General features: G+C 40.7%; 1 protein-coding gene across 3 annotated transcripts; it reads right to left on the reverse strand.

Annotated features, from left to right (window-relative positions):
• Nucleotides 1–1,450: 1,450 nt before the first annotated feature.
• Nucleotides 1,451–19,372, reverse strand: LOC137293458 (fibrinogen- and Ig-binding protein-like). 3 transcript variants are annotated; one of them, XM_067824010.1, is made up of 6 exons: nucleotides 19,188–19,346; nucleotides 10,893–11,042; nucleotides 7,244–7,279; nucleotides 4,623–4,814; nucleotides 3,745–3,895; nucleotides 1,451–3,503 (listed from the first exon to the last, which is right to left on the reverse strand). In XM_067824010.1, the coding sequence occupies exons 2-6, from the start codon at nucleotides 11,025–11,027 to the stop codon at nucleotides 3,196–3,198; spliced, it is 822 nt and encodes a 273-aa protein (XP_067680111.1). In that variant the 5' UTR covers nucleotides 11,028–11,042; nucleotides 19,188–19,346; the 3' UTR covers nucleotides 1,451–3,195. The 3 variants fall into 3 exon arrangements, with proteins under 3 accessions (XP_067680111.1, XP_067680112.1, XP_067680113.1); XM_067824011.1 differs by having other exon boundaries at nucleotides 1,782–3,503; nucleotides 7,244–7,276; nucleotides 19,188–19,320; XM_067824012.1 differs by lacking the exon at nucleotides 7,244–7,279 and having other exon boundaries at nucleotides 1,782–3,503; nucleotides 19,188–19,372.
• Nucleotides 19,373–19,873: the final 501 nt, after the last annotated feature.

The following is a 19,873-nucleotide window of genomic DNA, read 5'->3' on the forward strand; positions in this document are numbered from 1 at the left end:
AGAATGGTAGTTCAGTCAGCTAAACGTCGTGTTCCTACCAAGGTATACACAACGTTTGACTGGCTGCTGTTACATGTATCCTGTGTGCTGAAATGGTTCAGGTGGTATATCTAATTTTGAAAGAACATTATTTCGATTATGACTGACACCATTTTGACACTAAAAACTCGAGGGTATCAAGAAATGGACGATTGATACCACCACACGAAGACAGCTAGTATGTACACGCACGCGCGCGCACTATACTTCATTGCATGTTGACCAAAACACAACGAAACCCGTGATCTGATAGTGTAACCCAACATTTAAACTGAAAATAACCAGTAACCAGGCCAACAGATTAGAGACTTTATATATCATTCTTTCAAACCGATCGAGGTGATTCATGTGTTTCATTAGAATGTTTTCGGTTTTGAATAGATGAAAATGTAACGAAACTTCAAGGCTCAGTGATTGTACGGCGCTTTATTCCAAATGTCGTCCGAAGTTTCCAACTCCGTGTTGACACAGGTGTGCGCCTTCCTGGGTTGAGCTGTTAAGACGGGAAGTTTGGCACAGATTCCAGAGACTCGAGATCTCATATAAAGATGTGCAATCCTAATTAGCAGACTAGATTATATGAATAAATAATGTATTGCGAAAAACATTACCTGTAACTTCCCACCTGGACTATGTGAGGATTACGCGACCAGGGAAGAATGAGTGACTGCAGAACTCCTCTTTGAACATTGAAGAGTAATTTTGTTATTTTACGGGGTGTCAACGTAATGTGGAAGGAAAGACCTAAATAGCAGCGCATGTCTTGGGCGTTGTCGAGTGCAGTGGTGAAATTTGCGAACTAAGGTACATTGCCGACAGACACCGAGTTACCATCAAAGGGAGGCGTGGATCCTGCATTATTGTTAAAGGGGCGCAACTCTGTTTCGACTCATCGGGGCATGTAGGTGTAGGCAGTTCATCATACGTAGTTTGTTCTGATAGTCCAGCCGTATACCGGTGGAGTGTTCATAGTATGAGTTCTGGCTAGCCCACGATTGACAGGTCGAGCGACGTAGCCTTTGATTGACAGGTCGAGCGATATTCTTTCACCGTCAGGTCACCTTGACAAATAGCCAAGACACCCCATCTCTTTACTCTATTTGACTGCGGCTGTCAAACGACAAGCATATGAAAGCAAATCGAAATGTTTCTGACCTCATGGATATTGGTTTGAGCAAACCCGAGCTTTCATGGAGAACACCATGTCTACGAAAGCAAAGGGCCAAGCAACAAACCGCTTCTTTATGAATATCTTCAGAATTCAGATCTCAGGGGAATTTAGACGAAGGAGAAAACTAAGAAAGACGCTCCGTTTGAAGATATACCTTTAAAATAAGTAGGGGTTATTGGATTTACAATATAGATAAAATGCAAATGAAGACGACAAGAGGGAACAGATGACGAAGACTAATTTAAGAAAATGTGACAATTTATTCCATTCATTTGGAAATGTCTCATCTGTATGGATACATGTAACGTTTTCTCCTATGCATTGCTTAATATGGTTTATTGTCTGACTAGGTAGGATCTACAACCTCTGGCTACTGATGTTGGTAGGGAGAACGTGGTGGCTGTAGTCTTGTGAAGCGTTGTCTTTAATCACTGACCAACGTTATACATATTGTACATGGAGGTGAATTCCAGCCTGTTCCATCAGCTTGTCTCTGCAGCTTTGCTCTGGGGCAAAGCTGGATTGCGCCTACTAATACAAAAAAATAAATAAATAAAAACAGACAGAGGCATATCGCGAACCGTTTTAATCGAAAAAATAGAAATTTTGAAAGCAAAATAACCCCAACACCTTCTATATGTATTGTGAATCACGGTGTCTTTGGGTGTCCATGTCTAGAAGGCAGAGGAGTTGAAACAGTCCTTGTCACACGAATCAGATCCAGAATCTTCTTGCATAGCGTCTATGACACATTGGGTGCTCAGGGTACATTGTCATGCATTCGTTTCTTTAGTTAGATTGTGCAGCGGTGAAAGACACAGCTACTTTTCAGTTTCTGTCCTATGCCTATATGTAATTGTTCGGGTTTACTGTATCGTGTATATATTTATATATATGGGTATTTATCCTGCGGTTTGGATGTCAACAAATCATTACAGAGACACTTATATTCGTTGTGGCGATGTTTACAGCAGCTCTATTTTGGAGCATTAAAATTTGATGGGTTGATATTTGAGACACTGAAGTGAAGTTTGAATGAATCGTGCATGGTGTGTGATGAAACTAAAGAGGCACAGAGACAAGAGGACACCAGGCTAGATCAGTGGCAAAACTGTTACACTTTAGTAAAGAAATTATGTACAAAGGCCTTTAGTGTTTACACACATCTAATTTGTGTGACTAAACCTTAGCCGCAAGAAATGAAGTTAAGCTGTTGTATTCACAAAAGAGGTCGTGATCTGTTTGGAGGCACGTGGATTGACATTAGAAAACATCTGAAAAAATGTCACCTGTGCAACAGTAAATCTACCCCTCTCCTCGGCTCTATTGTATGTACAAGTCATTCAGTTGAAATGTGTAGACCAAGTGAGCGTTTTTGTAGGCTATCACGATCACTTCCCTTGCATCAGTTAAGCACACCCACGCACCCACACACGCACACGCACTCACACAACATAAGCATAAGTCATTAATTTACCCCATTCACACACATGAAATTTGACACAAACACCTGGAAGTCCACTGTTTTGTTCCGAACACCTAACCCGACCTCATGGAGTGAGCTTCCACTTTCATGTACCCGGAAGCTGAGTTCTGAGTGTTTTGAGTTGACAACAATTCGACGTCGTCGGCGGTACCTCGGCCCCGTTTTTGATTCAATGATATTGCTACCTTATACACATTATAATTAGTAATACACTGGCACCTTTGCTTGTGACATCATTACTAAAGCTGAGAAGAAAACCAGTATCTTCCCATAATGCATTAACGGGCAGCGCTTTGCTACTAACGTAAAATCGCTGTCTGTGTTATTATGTCACGTGTGCGCCAGCTTGAAGATGATAACTTGGCCAGACTTTCTTTAATTCTAAACCCAAATTGCTTGTTAGATCCTAACCGCCAATATAACATACTGACATTATGGGTCCCAGAGGATCGCCACCAATATCGGTTCTTCCTATTAATCCGATTTATAATTTCCCTGTTTACAGATATACTTCTGGCGTATCGCCGTTCTCCACTGGTCGTTTCAGTACTACCGCCCCTGCAGCTGCTGCTGTCGCCGCAGCCTTTACTTTGTTGTGCCTTTGTGGCGGGATTGGGGTAGAGTCTTTCGGAGCAGAGGAGTTTAGTTTGGATTCAGCGTCTCTGATCATTTCTTTGAGCTTGTGGTTTTCCTCTTGCAAGACCGTGAGTTGAAGCTGATCGTTTTCTCGGCGCACAGACCCCACTGAATTCTGGTTCTTGAGTGTCTTTAACTCATCCTCTAGTGACTTCCGGGACGCTAGTATTTCTGGGCAGAAGGAAGAACAAATTAGATAAAGTGAGAGATGAGTATGGTTACGTAGCTTTTAGCAATATTCCAGCAATATCCTACCACATGGCTTCACATACTGAAGATAATATATGAGGTAATCGGACCTGGGGGTTTGGGCGTGAGGGTAGGAAACCAGCTACTAGGCTACTGGCCGCCAGAGATAAAGTAATGCCACAATTCAAGAATGAATACTGCATTAGGTAACACGTTTCCTTACCCTTCTTCTCCTTATGGGACTTCTCTAGCTGTTCCTTGACGTCGGCAAGCTCTGCCTCCAGTGATTCCTGTACTTCCTGGGCCTCGCACAGGCTGTTCTCCAGCTGAACCACGCGCACACTCAGCGCGTCGACGGTCTCGTTCAGGGAAGTCTGGAAGACACAGACACAGTCACAGTCACAGAGACATAAGTACACCCAGTCTGGATAACACAAACATAGACACAGTCACAGAGACACAAGTACACCCAGGGAGTCTACTGTCTCGTTCAGGGGCGTCTGGAAGACACAAACATAGACAGAGTCACAGATGCACAAACACACCCAGGGCGTCTACTGTCTTGTCCAGGGAAATCTGGATAACACAAACACAGACACAGACACAAAGGCACAAATGCACACAGAGCGTCCACTGTCTCGTTCAGGAAAGTCTGAATAACACAAATACAGACACAGTGACAAAGTCACAAATACTCCCAGGACGTCCGTTGTCCCGTTCTGGGACGTCTGAAAGACACAAACATCGACACAGTCACAAAGGCACAAATACACCCAGAGCGTTCACTGTCTCGTCCAGGAAGACACAAACATAGACACGGTCACAGACAGAGGCACAAATACGCCCAGTGCCATGCGAATGGCTGCTGCAGTTCATCTCTTCATTTCTCCGAAGTAAGATAAAATGATTTCACTAGAACCAGAGTAGTTTTGTCATAATGATGTTCTGGAATTATTAATGCCACAGTTAAAATATTTTCTATTATTTCATATTCTGCAACATTTGCTACAAGGTTATAGTCTAAGGTTGCACCAGGTGCAAGAAGATATTATTTCCATAAATACAGCCATGGATAGAACCACAGTTTGATACCAGCATTACCATGTCAGTTTTCAGATGTGACTTGTAGTCTTCTAGTTCCCCCATGCGCAGTTCGACGCTCATCTCTCGCTTGTTGAGTCGCCACTTCTCGCGTTTGAGAACTCCCACGAGATTTCTGGCTGAATCCAGACCGTCCCTAAACTGTCTTAGAGTAGAGTCCCGCTCCGCATCGTCACTGTCGTCCCCACCATCCTGGAGAAGATGACCACTGTTGTAGGTGTTGCAGGTCACACAGGGCGTGTATGACACTGTTTAAGAATGTTACACTTGCTTATTCGAAAATATCACTTTGCACTACCTTAAACCCTTTCGTCAACCAAGGACCTACATGTGTTCACCATGACCACAACAGTTATAAACACTGATGTTGTATTAAAATATGATATACACGAAGTAGACTTACAACCACGTGGTGTCCATGCTTTACTGACGTTGTATAATATTGGCATAAACGAAGTATATCGTACATGCATGTAGTGTTCATACTTCGCCGATGTGGTATAATATTGATATAAACGATCGATTTGGTGTCCATGCATTACTGATGTGGCATAATATCCATATAAACGATGAATGTCTTACATCAATGTGCTGTTCATACCTCTCCGATGTGGTATAATATTGATATAACCGAAGAGTGTCTTACATCGATCTGGTGTCCGTGCTTCACTGATGTAGTATAATATTGATATAAACGAAGAGTGTCTTACATCAGTGTGGTGTCAGTGCTTTACTGATGTGGTATAATATTGATATAAACGAAGAGTGTCTTACATCAGTGTGGTGTCAGTGCTTTACTGATGTGGTATAATATTGATATAAACGAAGAGTGTCTTACATCGGTGTGGTGTCAGTGCTTTACTGATGTGGTATAATATTGATATAAACGAAGAGTGTCTTACATCGGTGTGGTGTCAGTGCTTTACTGATGTGATATAATATTGATATAAACGAAGAGTGTCTTACATCAGTGTGGTGTCAGTGCTTTACTAATGTGGTATAATATTGATATAAACGAAGAGTGTCTTACATCAATGTGGTGTCAGTGCTTTACTGATGTGGTATAATATTGATGAAAACAAAGCATATCTTCCATCGACCTAGTGCTTTCCTGATATGGTATAATATGTATTACATTCTATGAATATGATATACAAGAAACGTATCTTAAGCTGGTTTGGTTCAAGGGAACACGGGTAACATTCAAGCAACGTACACTGATGAGGTATGTGACTGCTCTATATATTTCACGAATGCATACAGTGACCATGCATTGTCAACCACTAAGGCGTGTATAGCAGACTGCAGAGAGGGGTGCGTTGGGGTGAGACAGTGCATTTTTGTGGCTAAAAAGCTCTAAATGTGGTTGATATGCAAGTGCAAATGCATTAATATCGACAACTGAACATTGACAGTGGGGTAGAGAATAGGCTAGCAAGATTTTGTTAGGTACTGACGAGAAGCACACTGTAGCACATGAAGAGGAATAATGAAGAATAGATCAAATATATGGATGCTTTTCAGTTAACCATTGATTTAGTACGTGATGATGGAAATGTCCCTTACAGAGAGATGTTGAGTATGCGAGAATGAAAATGTGTTTAAAACGCAAACACGACCAAGACATGATAAATGAAATATGGTTAGTTAAAATCCTGAACAGTCTATACATTCGTTGTGTCTATACATGACATGGGCGATCGGCTCACATATAACACGTTGTAAATATACATTTCGAGGTTACGTATATCACAACCATAATACCTCTATTGAATCTCATATCAGGAGGAAGTGACGGAAGTATAGACATATAGTCACAGACAGAGAGACACAGAATGCGAATGAACGGTATAAGATTGATGTATACGAAGTACACCTTACATCGATGTGGTGTCCATGCTTTACTGATGTGGATATAACCGAAGTATGCCTTACATCGATGTGGTGTCCATGCTTTACTGATGTGGATATAACCGAAGTACATCTTACATCGATATGGTGTCCATGCTTTACTGATGTGAATATGACTGAAGTACACCTTACATCGATGTGGTGTTCATGCTTTACTGATGTGGATATAAACGAAGTATACCTTACATCGATGTGGTGTCCATGCTTTACTGATGTGGATATAACCGAAGTATACCTTACATCGATGTTGTGTCCATGCTTTACTGATGTGGATATAACCGAAGTATACCTTATATCGATATGGTGTCCATGCTTTACTGATGTGGATATAACCGAAGTATACCTTATATCGATATGGTGTCCATGCTTTACTGATGTGGATATAACCGAAGTATACCTTACATCGATATGGTGTCCATGCTTTACTGATGTGGATATAACCGAAGTATGCCTTACATCGATGTGGTGTCCATGCTTTACTGATGTGGATATAACCGAAGTATACCTTACATCGATGTGGTGTCCATGCTTTACTAATGTGGATATAACCGAAGTATACCTTACATCGATGGGATATTGAATATCATATCAGTAGGAAGTGACGGCAGGCATAGACGTAGCCACACACACGGGCATAGAACGCGAATGAACTGCAGAATGCACTCATGTACTCACTACACTAATACGTCATTTACATGCACATGCAATACCTCGTTCTCTGTGACGTCACGCTCTTTCGGATCCTGCTGGAAAAGGATGCCAGAATTCGTTTACACTTTCCTGAGACACGGTTTAACACATCAAGCAAAGGAGTGGTTTAGGTGGCAGCTCCCGACAGGATTGGAAACCCCTAATGACTCTGATATTAAACTTTGGACCATCACGACTATGTAGGCATTGATCTCGTGATGGTAAACCAAAGATCATATGTAAAGTGACCTGGGATTTGAAACCAGAACAACTAAATCCTGTCAGTTGACGTTAAAGAGGACGTCTATCAGCACGCATGCACATACACAGGCACACACGCACACCTCTCCTAACTTCTTCTCGACCAACAACACTGTTTCCGCTGTTTCCTTATCCATAACGCTGAAATTGGGAGTTAGTAAATTAGTAAATGTTTCAAACTATGATGGTTTGTTAAACAATTCATATCCGAAGTTAAATAATATTCTGAGATTTATTTGATCCATTGGCAAGGTAAAAATATGAGGATTCGCAATCTTTATATAACTTTTTCGATTTACCTTTTTGTTCAAAATTAAATTTATCGGTATGTTTCCACTCCAGACAGATTATAATATAACGGAATTATAATGTGGGTATAGTACTACGTCAATGACGTTTATGGTGGTTATGAACCTGGAGGTATGAAAGGAGTGTCAAATGGCTGAAAGGGCGGATTTGGAAATGTCGATAGCCTACATAGGGGAAAGAGGTATTGTAGGGGCCTCTTCACATTCTCAAGACATGTGGCACACGCTCTAAACACTTCCCATAGTATTTAGACTGAATCTTGTATTCAAGTGTTGTGTCAGCTTAAGGGGTAGTTGAGTTATTTGTGTAGGGTATGAGCTTCTATTGGGGCATACTTCCTAATATGACCTAGTGTCAAACACTGGTTTCCACCTTTATAGTAATACATCATTTCACACCCATCCTCTAGCCACATTGACATCCTTGCTCTACCTCAGTGATGTGGGAGTATGTGACATGTCACAGGGTTGACGTTGCTGGCGTTATTAAGACGGGTTAATGTCGAACACAGACGTTAGAATAAACCCACCAAATTGTGACACATATTACACAAAATCAGCAAAATGAATTGTTAAAAATGAAAATCAACAAAATGACAATGGTACAGATTATGTACATGTATATGAATCAAAAGTCTGATACCACATACATAGCGATATGAATGAGTGGAGTGAGTGAGTGGACTGTTGCCTCGCTTTTAGCTCTGTTGAAGCCATATCCCGCGAGATATGAGCGTCACATGTTCAAGTCACGAAGGGACTCGAACCTAGACTTTCGGCATGTCAAGTCAACACATTAACCACAGGGCTACTGAAGGAGGTCTTCAGGTTGTTTTCTCACAGTTCATATATAGCCTGTTTGCACTGAAATGAAAATCTCATTTTAAACAAGGAGGTAAATCGATTAAACTGAACAAAAGATTGCCTGCAAATTGCACAATTAAATCTCAGATTTTTTTCAACATAGGATAAAAGTTGTTTAACAAACCATCATAGTTTCGAATCCCTATTTCTGGTTTGTATTACAAGGGGGTACGTACATTAAATGAAACATCCAGAACAAGCGGGGTACCGCATGTGCATTTGTTTCACTGTTCCAACTATTGCCCTGATCCCCTTGTAATACAAACCAGTAATAGTGGTTTGAAACTATGATGGTTTGTTAAACAATTCTTATCCTAAGTTACATAAACTTCTAAGATTTAAATGATCCATTGGCAAGGTAAAATTATGAGGATTCACAATCTTTATTTAACTTTTATCGATTTTTGCTTAAAGTTAAATTTATCGGTATGTTTACACTGCAAGCAGGCTATGATATAACGGAATTATAATGCAAGCACACTACTCCTTGTACACTATAACAACAGATAACTCACCAAGATAGGCAGACTAAATTAATTCTCCGACATGTTACTATAATATATTGACAGAAGAGATATTATTAAGATATTATTACAGACCACAGACGTCTTGTGTAGTATCCTGGCAGACACTGTTTGCATACCGCCAATAACCGGCTTTCTGACTGATTAATATTGTCCCGCAGTTGGGGGAAATTCTGCTGATTGAACATAAATCACTTAACCGAATAGACCCTGTCCACAAAGAAACTTTGGTTCTCCGACTGTCGCGAATCTATATGGTTCGCGGACACAGTCGCCTGTATCAGGTTCCCTGGTGACTGGAATGTAAGCCTGTCCGCCCCACTGATAAGGGCAACTTACAGTATGAATGTAAGTATATGAAAGATGGGATTGGTCAGTCAGATCTGGTTTGTCCACATGCCTCCATCGAGCAGTGAAAACCGACTTTGGGGATGTAAACAAACATAGAAAACGTAGGAACGTCAGCGCAAGAGAATAACCTGTTATACGTGAGTGAGTATGGTTTTGCGCCGCTTTTAGCAATATTCCAGCAATATCACGGTAGGGGCACCGAATTCGCACAATGTACCCATGAAGGAAAGAGAACCCAGGTCTTTGGCTACACCACGGCTCCTTGTTATACAAGGAACAGTAAAATCTAATCACCTAACCATCAACCATTATCAGTCTAGGTGATGCACATGAAAATGTAAGGTTTCGATAAACACGATGCTACAATGATGAAACTGTACTGTTTCGGCATACAATATACATTGTAACTGGGATTGACTAGGACGCTGTGAGATTTTTTTAATATTAATAACTAAGTGACTTGCAGATAAACGGAATGGATTTCGACATCGGACTGCACGGTGAAAGAACGAGTCGACAGTATGCAGTCAAGTCCTATTCGCACAAAACTGGTTTACGTGCACCGATGGCCTTGTGTTCTGTGCGTCGCCGCTATCTACGCAGAGTTACTGCCCTTTGCTATCCCAGCATCCGAAGAACCATAACCACATCCGAAGATCACAGCAGAATGTCAAACGTCTACCGCTTGCGACGGGAGTCTTTCCTGTCATATTTTGCTGAAAATAACTCATCCATCTAAATACCATCTAGAACAAGGGTAAACCAAATTGACCCGATCATAAGTAACAGTGTAGCGTGGCTGGGAAGTACTGATCAGCCTAGAGTAGGTTATGGTGTGGGTAGGTAACCGATACTCACACACTGCTTGTTGGGAGAGCGATGCCGATCTTTGTGAGGCTATGGTTGCGTGACATATCAGCCGACGATCACCTGCATGATTCGTCAATATACCATGTTGGAATAGCCAAACGGTTACAGCGTTCGCTCGGGAGGCCGGGTACGACTGTCACATAGGTATAATGTATCAAGCTGACTGGCGTGATATAGACAAAAAGCGGCGTAAAACTATTCTCAATGAGTCTTGCGAACACCAACGACGTCAGTATCGTAAATCTTTAAAGGGCATTTAGAAGTGGAATGCGTGAGAAAAGCAAGATGGATGGATGGATGTCTGCTTCTTTATTGTGAATATCACGATATTTCGAAGAGTATGGATGAAGAAGTTGACATCCATAGAACATGCTGTTAGTATATTAGGTCCAGGATTTATGAAGTGGTACAGACTGGAACTAACATACGTTATAGGATCAACCATACCTTGATATACTTCTCCTCTGTCTCCGTGAACCCTGAGTACATACCTTGATATATTTATCCTCTATCTCAGTAAGGAGGTCTGAGACATCCTCCAGCTTCTCCAGGAGATCCTCCGCAGTGTCCATTAAGTTTTCACTGCGACGTCTGCTCCAGTCCATGAACGAGGGGACAGTCGCCATCTTGGAGCTAGCAGTCTGCAACACAACATGGAGACATCTGGAACTGTTGTGTCTGGTTGAAGTTGATTCCAGCGCTATACAGGTCAGGCTGGCATTCTGTTGCCGCCTGAGAACTAGGTTACATGCATGCTCTGTTACTTTAAAAGTAATGGAAAACCACTTGTTGCCAGATTCCAAATTTTGTAAAAAAGAAGATTTGTTGTCATATTGAAATAGGTCTACAATCAATTAATTTCTTGAAACATGATTACCAAATCAACGAATGCCTAGAGAGAGACAATGAAAACGAATCTCGATTTAACCCCCTTTGGAGATAAACAGTGTCAGTGTTAAATAAAACACACTACCTGTACAGAGGAGCAGTTGGGTAGCCTAGTGGTTAAAGTATTCGTCCGTCACATCGAAGACTTGCGTTCGGTTACCGACACAGACGCAATATTGCTGGAATGTTGCTAAAGGCGCGTGTTGTGTAGCCTTCCACGAAACCTCGAGTTATTGAAATTCGAGAGTATAGCTGTTACATCATACTAAACACGGGCAATCACTATACTAATGACGTTACTTCGCTTTGACGTTATGTCGAGTTATCCAAGTTCGAGATATGATGAATGCCAGTACTAGAACACATTGAATGTGAGGAATCACTGCGATGGTAACGCTAACTTGCCTTAAACGACACATCGAGACAAGCAGAGTACGAATGTTGGATCACATTACATATGGGCCCAAGAGCCTTACTTTATAAACATGAGATGATGTACAACACCCAGACAGACAGAGAGACAGACAGACAGACAAACATTAAAATAATTATATTACTAATGCCTTAATTTAATCATACACCGTACACTACCATATAACATCTGTTGTCAGTCGGGTTGTAGATATAAATAGTTCCTCTGTCTCGACATCTCATGATAAACATCCAAATAACAAAAAAGATCAATATTATGTGAGGATTGATAAATAAGAGCTACGCGGTGCAGGTAATGTTTGTCCGGGAGAAGCGCTATCTTTCATGATAAGTAATAAAGTCAAGTCACGTGGTTGTATCTTATCGCACATCTCTGTGTGAATTAGAGACATATAGAGCTTATTGGGAAATTAGGGAAATGATGCGTGTCATATGTCACAGGTAAAAGGTTAAATGTCGCCTACGGGACAAAGCGAGATTTGAATCTACATATAACGAGAGTTGATATAAACATCAATGCAGTCGTTCACCATTGATTAGAATCTCCACCACCATCGTCATTGAAGATGCAACATGACAAAGAACTGACGATCTAAAGGAGAGAATTTGTACATGGCTTTTTTGTTTGTGTGGAACACATCGTAACTGACAAAACAGATGTGTCTCATTAAGAATGGCGACATATTGCCTTCACCAGAAATGTTCATAAACCCGAACTATTCTTGCACGGATTGTGTCAGTGAACATAGATCGGGTTTCATGTGAGCAAATTTATAAATTCAAAAGACATAAATTTTATTCATGAATACAGAATGACCGTATAGTGAAATGTGCAGTTTCCGTATATTACACATACATGTCTGTCTTAAACACAAGGCAATATTAAGCAAAGTGATGTGCTGTTGTATAAACGTCCGTGTCAATACTTCTGTCTCCACCAGGTATGTAAATCCGGATGTATGTTGTATTTAGAATAATATCTGCATTCTATTACAGTTGTACCGTAAAAGCTGAAATGTCCACGCTAATGCTTGAGGAATGAGAATATGATTGCAAGTCATAAACGCCCATTTCTCAGTCCTGCAGTCTAGCGTGACGATTTGACACAGCAGACAGGAAGATGGCGCTATTTTTGACAAAAGAGTCTTTTTATGGTGATAAAGTAAAGTCATAAATAGCAATAAATGACAATTGGTCTTCCCTTTTACGCACAGCGATTGTGCCATTGACGATGGCTGACGTAAAAATGAGAAGAACGCATATCCAAAACGTGCGTCCTGTGTATATATAGACGTTGAATGAATAGGAATGTTTATGGTATATACGGTATGTCGGTAAGCTTCGTGGTTACACGTATGGAGAGAAACTGTATGTCGCATAAGTAGGACGTGTTGCAGCGGCCTGTGAAGCGAATAAATCGTTCACCCAGCTGAATGATGAAATATAGCAATGATACACGCAGTCAGCTTGGTACCCCCCCATAATACATAAGTATATCGTCAGGGCCACATTAAACACTCATCCCGCTTGTTTCATATTACCCAATATCATTTACTACCCTGTTCAGTTATCGTATTACCGTATTCATCTCGTTACAGCAGTGTTTGCCCTAGGCATGAAAATTTGGGAGTCATAATGACTCCCTGGTGTCATGAGAGGGAGTCATGGACATGTTTTGGGGAGTCAAATTCAGTTTGGAACTTTCAGGTCGAGTATTTAATCAGCACTGGCACTAGAAAACAATACGTCATGTTTTAGACATACATGTTGCTATACCACGTATGTGTTGTGTAATGAAGCATTTTCGCACTGAAAACGGACGCATATCAGACATCTCATAGACACATATTTATACACAAGTATCTAGGGGATAAGCCATTCCTTTTATGTATGTTTACCTTCGAATATCTGTGCAAGATTTTAATGTTCTTTGGTAACTTTTGAATGCAAGAGTATTAATGCAGGTGTGTGTTTAACGAACCCAACTCAAAGAACGCGCACGTACCCCATCAACGCATCGTGCATCTCTATGCTAACATGCTCATAGTCTTCCCGTAACTTGATATAGTATTGTATACATCCTTAACCAACACCAATAGAGTCCCCGTCTGTGTCACACTACTCTGCGTGTGTGTATTGTACGTGTCACACAATAACGTATGACTGTACATGCTGACAACACAGGGGTGAGCCAGGGAGCAGTTCTCTCCCCACGTGGTTTATTCTCGTATCACCCGGGGCTATACTTCATCCTTACCATAATAAAAATACTCCTTTTGTACTGATACAGGGGTGACCATATAAGCAGGAGACGTTTTGAAATGACAAAAATGTATGCAGAGTGCAAAGAATATGTTTCATAATATAGAACGTCCCTGCGAAATAACACCATGTATTCTATACTCCTAAAAACATTCCAAATGGTGGAAATGGGAAGACTGGGAGTGAAAACTATTGGAATACTAAGGATCACCGAAAATCAGTAATGACACCAGGTGTTCGCGAATGAACGAAAGTGAGAATGCATATATTATTATATCCCTGTGGAAAACATGCAAGCCTTGCCCTGTCTAAAATTGCCTGCGTGTGCCAGTTGGGGTGTGAGCTCGTTGTTTGCGAAGAGCATTTGCCTCAACTGCTGTAGCATTATGAGGTGCAATGTCAAGCAGAGGACCAGGAAAATGCGTACCCGGATAAAACACGCATGGAAAATTCCCAATTACGAATGGAAAAATAATTCGTAAATGAATAAACAAAAATAAATGCGTACCAATTATGCATTTAAGACGTTAGGTAAGTTCAAAAACATGTACGTATGGAACAAATTTACAAAAATCGCCTGCGTAATGAAAACGACATCAGTTAATATCAAAGTACACACGCTAGTCTATTGGTGGTTAAACGTGAAACAGGGAGGGAGTGAGTTTAGTTTTACGCGATATTTCAGCTATATGAGGGCGGTCTGTAAATAATCGAGTTTGGACCATACAAACCAGTGATCAACATGATGAGCATCGAACTAAGCAAACGAGTCAACCAAGTCAGCGAGAATGACCACCCGATCCGATCCTTTAGTCGCCTCTTATATATACGATCCTCGCGGGTTAAAAATGAAACGAACAAGATATACTGATAACAGAATTGTGTTTTCAGCTTATGTCTACAGTGATGACTCTTTCAGCCAAGTATCGTCTGGATTATCTTTATTGTACAGTTCAAGGGTATGATTTCTTTTACCCAACAGTTTATAAAGCGATTTCGAAAACCGTAAAATAAGTAAAAAAGCTTGTATTTACCCCCACATAGACATATGTGAGTGAATATTAGATATGTTTCAGTTGTTGGATGCTTATTGCAGTGACTAAACTCTGTCCGTTAACTCAAGAAACAATAAAAAACAAAACAATAAAAAGTGTCAATAACATCAACATCAAATAACATCAAGGTGATAACAGCCATCACAACCGCAGTCTTTCCCATAACATCACCCTGTGAATCCGCTGTACACATGACCTCTTTCCCTTAAAGTCTCTCATTTCTGCGCACAGTTGGATATGGTCTTAGCTCAATCCCGACACTGTCGGCACCGCAAATAAAGGAAGAAAATAAAACCAGTCACCTGGTTTAGTTGTCAGAGCGTAGCCAGTCTCCGAGGAAACGGGTCATATTATGTAGTGCATAAAAAGGCATTCCTTATCAACATGTGTATGTATGTGCAACGGGTTGTTAGCTGTAAGATTTGAAAGCGTCGTGAAAGGCCGTGGGTGATTGATGTGTATATTGGTATATATATCAATCGTGACAACCGGACGCATTGCTATTATATTTTCTGCTTGAATATGAAAACTAATACATTACGTCCATATATCTTTAGTATACGTGTAAGTTGTCAATCAATGTTTGGATATTTGGATAAATGCCTATTATACCTAAGTCGGAGAAAGGCGACCCCCACGTGTGTTTACGTTTGATCGTCGTGTCGTTGATGCTTAAACTCTCCCTGGAAGTAAGGAATCATGGTGCAAGACGGAGGCCGGTCGAAGCTGGCTATTCAAATAATAATACTGCAACCTGTCACCTATAAGGTTTGATATAATGCCTTGTTAGAAATCAATACTTATTTGTCAAATGATTAGTAAATCAATACTTGTTTGTGAAGTTTAAGGGCTATAAAGTGCCACATCATACACACTGGAAGGTAAACAAGGTCAGAATGTGATGTTTTCGTGATTTCTTTTGAAATGCACAGTTTGAACAGCTGAAAGTTTCCGGTTACTTGTATTTTGGAAATAAAAAACCTACACTGGGGAACCTATTTGACGTTTTACGAAAAGTGACTATATAAGATTACTAAAAACTGTCATGAATCGCGAGGTATGTTTTTCACATAATCGAGGCCAATAGGAATAATCCAGGACGTTTATACAGAAAAGAAATATGATGGATTTCAAAACGGACAAAAAGACTAATTGCCGTAATTGCCGTGATAATGCATTTGATCTAAAGAAGTGCGCAATATTTCTCAAAACAGAAATTAGGAAAGAGCCATGCTGAACGCCATGATGGCGCCTGGAGGTGACAGATAGCTGGATTAGGTTGCAGTGCAAGGGTAGGAGCATGTGATGTGATGTGATGTGATGCGATGTGATGAGGACGGAGCCTCTAGGCAGGGCGGGAGAAGGGGATATCACTTGGAGGCATTGTCAAGTGATTACACATCGTTATTTATTAGTAGATGTGACACAATGTGTCTGATTCATAAATATGCATGCTCCAAATCAGTCATTTTGAAATCATTGTCTTTTGAATACTTGACACCTTTCGATTATGTTACTGCATAAAGGGATTATACACGTCTAGTTTGGGTATGATCAGTGACGTGGTGTTTGGTTAACGCCGCTCTTACGGGTATTCTATAGCTATGGGACAGCTGTCCTGTTACCGGCAATCACGAGGCTGTATCTCTCGGTAAAGAAACCTGTAAGGTTCCTGAAACCTATTCTATACCTTGATGTTTAGTTCAGAGTAAGTTCGTTTATTTTTTACATAGCTTCTAGCTATATACCAGCAAGATCACTGCGGGGACACCATAGTACGCATGTGGGGAATAGAACCCAGGTCTTCGGCTTTACGACCGACAGCTTTAACCACTAGGTTACCGCACGATGATAATACACACTTATAACGAACTGATGGCTGTAATGAACGGTGCTTCATCCCGAACAACTTGTGCATTTAAGTCGAACGAACTGCGGTTGTAACGAACTAAAATTCTGGTCCGTTAAGGATGTTATCACCATAATTTGCTGTATGTTGAAGGTAGTGGGTGCTTGTTCGTAATGCTAGACCCATTATATTCACATGGCAGCTCAGAAGATTCCGAGTTTACACTGATCCCCAGCAACCTACACTGGCCATAATGAATAATCAAATGGATAGGACGGTCAAGCATAGTGGTTTATTTAACACATGTCATGAGGGCTCACAATCACTGCATTGTCTGGTCCATACTCGATCATTTACAAGCTAAAATGCTGTAATTTCTATCTTAAAAGCAGGAATATGGTGCAGTATTCCTTTCAACAAATACACAAACAGATTATCTGTATTTTCAAGTATTCCTCCAAACGCATGTCATACCTTCCATGTTTGCATGTCTCCTTTTGAACATGGATTCATATCTATATCATGTATATGTCCATATATTCCCCTAGTTAGGTATATATTCTTTTTGTAAATATGCACTGACAATCTGTCGAACTGTTGATTGTATAACTACCCAATTCACATCCTTCTCACATTACACTGAGTTTCATGGACATCCGGGTGTAAAGAGTTGTTCGCCAGTACAAGATATAGCTGTAGTTATGAAGTACAACCTAATTAAATTTCAGTCCTCGGAACAGTCGACAAGAATAGTATCTTTATTACTACAACTGATTATTATTACAAGGGATTTTGCAATGTTAATGTATGGTTATATACCATACTGATTGGATGGAGTTAACGAGGTATCACGTATATGACTATAAACCAATGTCTTAAAAACATATTCTCCTTATCGATTTCGAATTAACGAGAAATAAACGAGTGTATGTCAGTGTCTTAGACACTACATCCTATTTACCGAGTTCGAGTATGATCGTAAACGCAATATTCAATGAGAAAAGATCAGTTTTTGCTACATATACGTCTACAGCGGCTGCAGGCAATTCTGGTCGCCCTGTAAGGGACACTTAACGCTGTAGTGAATGCCATGATTAATGTGTTAGTGTTGATTTGTGGCCGTGTTGTGAACGCCTGTAGTGTCTCCGTTTATCTGTGACGTCTCCGGCCTCGTCAACAACGGCACCAACTTTACGGTCTCACCGTTTGATGGTCATTAATAGGCGGCCTTTACATCCACTTGATACTGGACGTAGGCCTCCATTATCTCTACATGCCGTTCATTAGAAAGTGAAATATGTAAATAAATGAGCATACATTTATCACTAAACAACTTTCATTTTCAAAACTTTCAGAACAACCAGAAATATACACATATGCACAAATATACGCCTGCACGTCTTTATATGAAATATAGTCTAGTGATCCTTCTTGGAAGAATATTATATAGCACGTATATACAATATTCCTGGTTGTTCCAATATGAAGTTCTAGTAAGTCCAGTTACTCATTCCTATCAAAACTTAGTAATATATACGTGGGCACAACGGTTTCACGGAAAACTTTTTGAAATCTATGAATCACTGTCGTGTTTACTGCATGTAATGAGCACTTATATTTCAAGTGTTTTCAATCCATGTCCACAACATTCAATAAAGTTACATGTAGCCTTGTGGCAAGCTTGTAGAAACGGGTGAACGAATGTTGCATGTTATTGACCAGATAACCTTTAGATGATGGTGTAATTATGTTTTAGTCAAGTATGAAATATTACTTGTGCACGGCGTGTTGAATTTAATTGATTAGGAAATTTATTAGGGCTTTGGCGTAGAGTGGACGTTAAACTTACTATACCTGCAAACTGTGCCCCATATCAATACATCAGCTCTAAGACAGTACCCGTCAGTGTGAGGGGGTTCTCATTCATTGGACTGCATTTGCCCAGGAGTTAGTTGGATGTTGTTAAGCGTTAAACACTGCCAGGACAGGCATTGTATAAGTTTGTTCCCTGTAAGCTGGATCACACGACCACCACGAGGAAGTCGGCGAGGCGCTGAAGCGCGCCATTTTAGAGGGTAATGACTTTGGGATTGTCGTGAATTTAAAAGTTTTGATAAATTTCAACCGGCATGAACAATTAAAGGAAACACATTATATATTGATACAAATGTAATATCTGATAAACATACGGAGAAAATAAGTGTGTCTGGTTTAAACAGTATTTCTGGAAATAATATGACGGTAATTTAAGTGAACTGGCATCACCGCAACACTCACACCTGGACGTATGATGAACATACCTGGAAGGTCAACACGTTGATGTAGAGGGACAGGTAAGGATCACAACATACAGACGAGCGTCCACAGGTACAGTCAGCCAGGTGCGATAGTCGAGGCGACTTCTGCTAACCCCTCCAGGTACAAGGAAATACTACGCTATACGTAACACAAGCGTCCGCCTCAGTTCCCGCACTGCAATCTGGGTAATCGGGCGTCCGCGTCTGTTGACTTATGACAGGTTGGCCGCTGCGATTGCACTCTTTATTGCTGTTTTACAGATATAGTGACACCCAAAATTGAATTTTAATCACAGTTGTATTATTATACAGTCGATGTGTTGAAAGGGTGGTGTGGCAGCACAGAGGGTAAAGTCCATGCATTAAGCTCTTAAGTTCGGATTTCGATTTAACGTGTCAGTTATAAGGCCTTGCAGCTCAGAATCAAGTTAAGATGATCACATTTGTGTAGAGTGGTTTTGCAATCCAACTTCACAAAAGTTTCATTAAAGTGAAGCTTATCCCAGTGCTTCTTGTTTTCCTGGGGACGGTGATGTATCTGGACAGCAAAAGTCGTTACATGGAGTTGTTTTGAAGCAGAAATCACCTGGGCCCGGGGACACAAGTGAGATGAAGAAACAGACGGCAGGTCGCTCTATCTCACTTGACCGGCGAGATGATGACGTCTGCCCAGAATGCGAGACGCGCGG

The sequence above is a fragment of the Haliotis asinina genome, chromosome 8, assembly GCF_037392515.1.
Source record: "Haliotis asinina isolate JCU_RB_2024 chromosome 8, JCU_Hal_asi_v2, whole genome shotgun sequence".
Taxonomy (NCBI): Eukaryota; Metazoa; Mollusca; class Gastropoda; order Lepetellida; family Haliotidae; genus Haliotis; species Haliotis asinina.

Coding starts and splice junctions, on each gene's coding strand:
- LOC137293458 (XM_067824010.1), bottom strand. CDS start 11,027: ATGGCGACTGTCCCCTCGTTCATGGACTGGAGCAGACGTCGCAGTGAA. Junction 3,896..4,622: donor CACATCTGAAAACTGACATG/GTAATGCTGGTA, acceptor TGTGTCTTCCAG/ACTTCCCTGAACGAGACCGT. Junction 3,504..3,744: donor GTCCCATAAGGAGAAGAAGG/GTAAGGAAACGT, acceptor CCTTCTGCCCAG/AAATACTAGCGTCCCGGAAG.